The sequence below is a fragment of the Coregonus clupeaformis genome, chromosome 24, assembly GCF_020615455.1.
Source record: "Coregonus clupeaformis isolate EN_2021a chromosome 24, ASM2061545v1, whole genome shotgun sequence".
Lineage (NCBI taxonomy): Eukaryota > Metazoa > Chordata > Actinopteri > Salmoniformes > Salmonidae > Coregonus > Coregonus clupeaformis.
The window spans coordinates 15750019-15753562 of record NC_059215.1 but is presented as its reverse complement, the minus strand read 5'-3'; the positions used below and the strand labels follow the sequence as shown (position 1 = coordinate 15753562).

Below are 3544 nucleotides of genomic sequence, written 5' to 3'. Positions count from 1 at the left end.
CTACCAGCTGAGCTACAGAGGACTACAAAATGGACATGTGCAGGTGTACTGATGCAATTATTGCTCACAAATATGAAGTTACAAGTTTGCAAATGCAATTACAACTACAAATTCGTTTTTTTTTCATATTCACAACTCATCAGTTACATATTTGCAAATTGTGTTCACAACTACAAATCTATTCTACATGCTCAAATCATAGTCAATGATTTACCTCCATATCCTTCGGCTCAGCAGCTCCAGAGACATGCTCCGACCACCAAGCACCAACTGTCTGTCATTGTCGGCAGGTAGCCTAGCGGTTAAGAGCGTTAGGCCAGTAACTGAAAGGTCGCTGGTTCGAATCCCCGACCTGACTAGGTGAAACAACTGTCGATGTGCCCTTGAGCAAGGCACTTAACCCTAATTGCTCCTGTAAATCGCTCTGGATAAGAGCGTCTGCTAAGTGACTAAAATGTAAATGTCATATGGGAAATAGATAATGAGCATAGAGAAGAAAAATACTGAATCAACGCAATGAAATTATTATTGAATGTTATGCTGGACACAGCTTTCTAGAACCAAAACATACACAGCCTCTGCTCAACGAACTCCATAACGAATGGTTTGGGGGTCTGCAGTTGGTGAATTACATTGTGCTCATCAAACTCAATAGTGTGCAACTGCAGCCCGCAAATCGTTATTTTTTAAAAGATTTTTGCATTTTCTCCCCGGTCCCTAAACGACAGAAGCAGAGAGGAAACAAAGTTTCCTGACGTCAACTAGACAGAATCATTCATTCTGTTGGTTTATGACATCATTCTGGTGAGCAAAGGGTCATTTAGTCTTCTGGGGCAACATAATGACAGAAGATAAGTTATATGTATCTAATTATGGACAAGTTGACTAACAAATAGCCGACCAAAATGTTGGTAATAAGTAGAAACACAGGCCTGTCAAAAAAATCGTTCCGCAATCTTGGACTGTAGCCTACAGCGCATTCTCTATATTAGCGGGTAACGGCCTCAGATTTTCACTTTATCACATATAGTCGGGCGGTTGAGGATGGGTTATTAGTAACTGCAGGCGGGTGAACAAACAGCTGACCCGTGTATCACTAGGGTGTGTGACTGTGTGTTTGTGCATTTACATGCATCTGCAGTGTGTTACTGGATACAGTCCATGACGTGGATCTGCAGTGTGTTACTGGATACAGTCCATGACGTGGATCTGCAGTGTGTTACTGGATACAGTCCATGACGTGGATCTGCAGTGTGTCCATGTCCGGGGCTTGGTACTGGCACTTTGGACAGCGGAAGTCAGGGAGCTCCTCAGCCCCGCCACCAGAGACACCCCCTGCCACTCCTGCAGCCAATCCCACGCTGCGGAAGGAGGAAGGGGGAGGGGCCGTGTTAAAGGCACCTCCTGGGAATGCAACAGAGAGAAAAGAAAATGAAGTGAGTCTATATAGTCTATTTAGCAGAGAGAAGTGAGTCTATATAGTCTATTTAGCAGAGAGAAGTGAGTCTATATAGTCTATTTAGCAGAGAGAAGTGAGTCTATATAGTCTATTTAGCAGAGAGAAGTGAGTCTATATAGTCTATTTAGCAGAGAGAAGTGAGTCTATATAGTCTATTTAGCAGAGAGAAGTGATTCTATATAGTCTATTTAGCAGAGAGAAGTGAGTCTATATAGTCTATTTAGCAGAGAGAAGTGAGTCTATATAGTCTATTTAGCAGAGAGAAGTGATTCTATAGTCTATTTAGCAGAGAGAAGTGAGTCTATAGTCTATTTAGCAGAGAGAAGTGAGTCTATATAGTCTATTTAGCAGAGAGAAGTGAGTCTATATAGTATTTAGCAAAGTGAGTCTATATAGTATATTTAGCAGAGAGAAGTGAGTCTATATAGTCTATTTAGCAGAGAGAAGTGAGTCTATAGTCTATTTAGCAGAGAGAAGTGAGTCTATATAGTCTATTTAGCAGAGAGAAGGGAGTCTATAGTCTATTTAGCAGAGAGAAGTGAGTCTATATAGTCTATTTAGCAGAGAGAAGTGAGTCTATATAGTCTATTTAGCAGAGAGAAGTGAGTCTATATAGTCTATTTAGCAGAGAAGTGAGTCTATATAGTCTATTTAGCAGAGAGAAGTGAGTCTATATAGTCTATTTAGCAGAGAGAAGTGAGTCTATATAGTCTATTTAGCAGAGAGAAGTGAGTCTATATAGTCTATTTAGCAGAGAGAAGTGAGTCTATAGTCTATTTAGCAGAGAGAAGTGAGTCTATATAGTCTATTTAGCAGAGAGAAGTGAGTCTATATAGTCTATTTAGCAGAGAGAAGTGAGTCTATATAGTCTATTTAGCAGAGAGAAGTGAGTCTATATGGTCTATTTAGCAGAGATAAGTGAGTCTATATAGTCTATTTAGCAGAGAAGTGAGTCTATATAGTCTATTTAGCAGAGATAAGTGAGTCTATATAGTCTATTTAGCAGAGAGAAGTGAGTCTATAGTCTATTTAGCAGAGAGAAGTGAGTCTATAGTCTATTTAGCAGAGAGAAGTGAGTCTATATAGTCTATTTAGCAGAGAGAAGTGAGTCTATATAGTCTATTTAGCAGAGAGAAGTGAGTCTATATAGTCTATTTAGCAGAGAGAAGTGAGTCTATAGTCTATTTAGCAGAGAGAAGTGAGTCTATATAGTCTATTTAGCAGAGAGAAGTGAGTCTATATAGTCTATTTAGCAGAGAGAAGTGAGTCTATAGTCTATTTAGCAGAGAAATGAGTCTATATAGTCTATTTAGCAGAGAGAAGTGATTCTATAGTCTATTTAGCAGAGAGAAGTGAGTCTATATAGTCTATTTAGCAGAGAGAAGTGAGTCTATATAGTCTATTTAGCAGAGAAGTGAGTCTATATAGTCTATTTAGCAGAGAAGTGAGTCTATATAGTCTATTTAGCAGAGAGAAGTGAGTCTATATAGTCTATTTAGCAGAGAGAAGTGAGTCTATATAGTCTATTTAGCAGAGAGAAGTGAGTCTATATAGTCTATTTAGCAGAGAAGTGAGTCTATATAGTCTATTTAGCAGAGAGAAGTGAGTCTATATAGTCTATTTAGCAGAGAAGTGAGTCTATATAGTCTATTTAGCAGAGAGAAGTGAGTCTATAGTCTATTTAGCAGAGAAGTGAGTCTATATAGTCTATTTAGCAGAGAAGTGAGTCTACATAGTCTATTTAGCAGAGAGAAGTGAGTCTATATAGTCTATTTAGCAGAGAGAAGTGAGTCTATATAGTCTATTTAGCAGAGAGAAGTGAGTCTATAGTCTATTTAGCAGAGAAATGAGTCTATATAGTCTATTTAGCAGAGAGAAGTGATTCTATAGTCTATTTAGCAGAGAAGTGAGTCTATATAGTCTATTTAGCAGAGAGAAGTGAGTCTATATAGTCTATTTAGCAGAGAAGTGAGTCTATATAGTCTATTTAGCAGAGAAGTGAGTCTATATAGTCTATTTAGCAGAGAGAAGTGAGTCTATATAGTCTATTTAGCAGAGAGAAGTGAGTCTATATATAGTCTATTT

General features: G+C 38.3%; 1 protein-coding gene across 8 annotated transcripts in view; it reads right to left on the bottom strand.

Annotated features, from left to right (window-relative positions):
- Positions 1 to 398: 398 nt before the first annotated feature.
- LOC121537221 (NF-kappa-B essential modulator) overlaps positions 399 to 3544 on the bottom strand; it is a 65568-nt gene continuing 62422 nt past the window's right edge. For 3 of the 8 annotated variants that reach the window (XM_045207058.1, XM_045207065.1, XM_045207060.1), the window contains one exon: positions 399 to 1404. In XM_045207058.1, the coding sequence (XP_045062993.1) occupies positions 1220 to 1404 (185 nt within the window). In that variant the 3' untranslated portion in view covers positions 399 to 1219. The remainder of the gene's footprint in view (positions 1405 to 3544) is intronic. The other 5 variants (XM_045207064.1, XM_045207059.1, XM_045207062.1 and 2 more) reach the window with 5 other exon arrangements.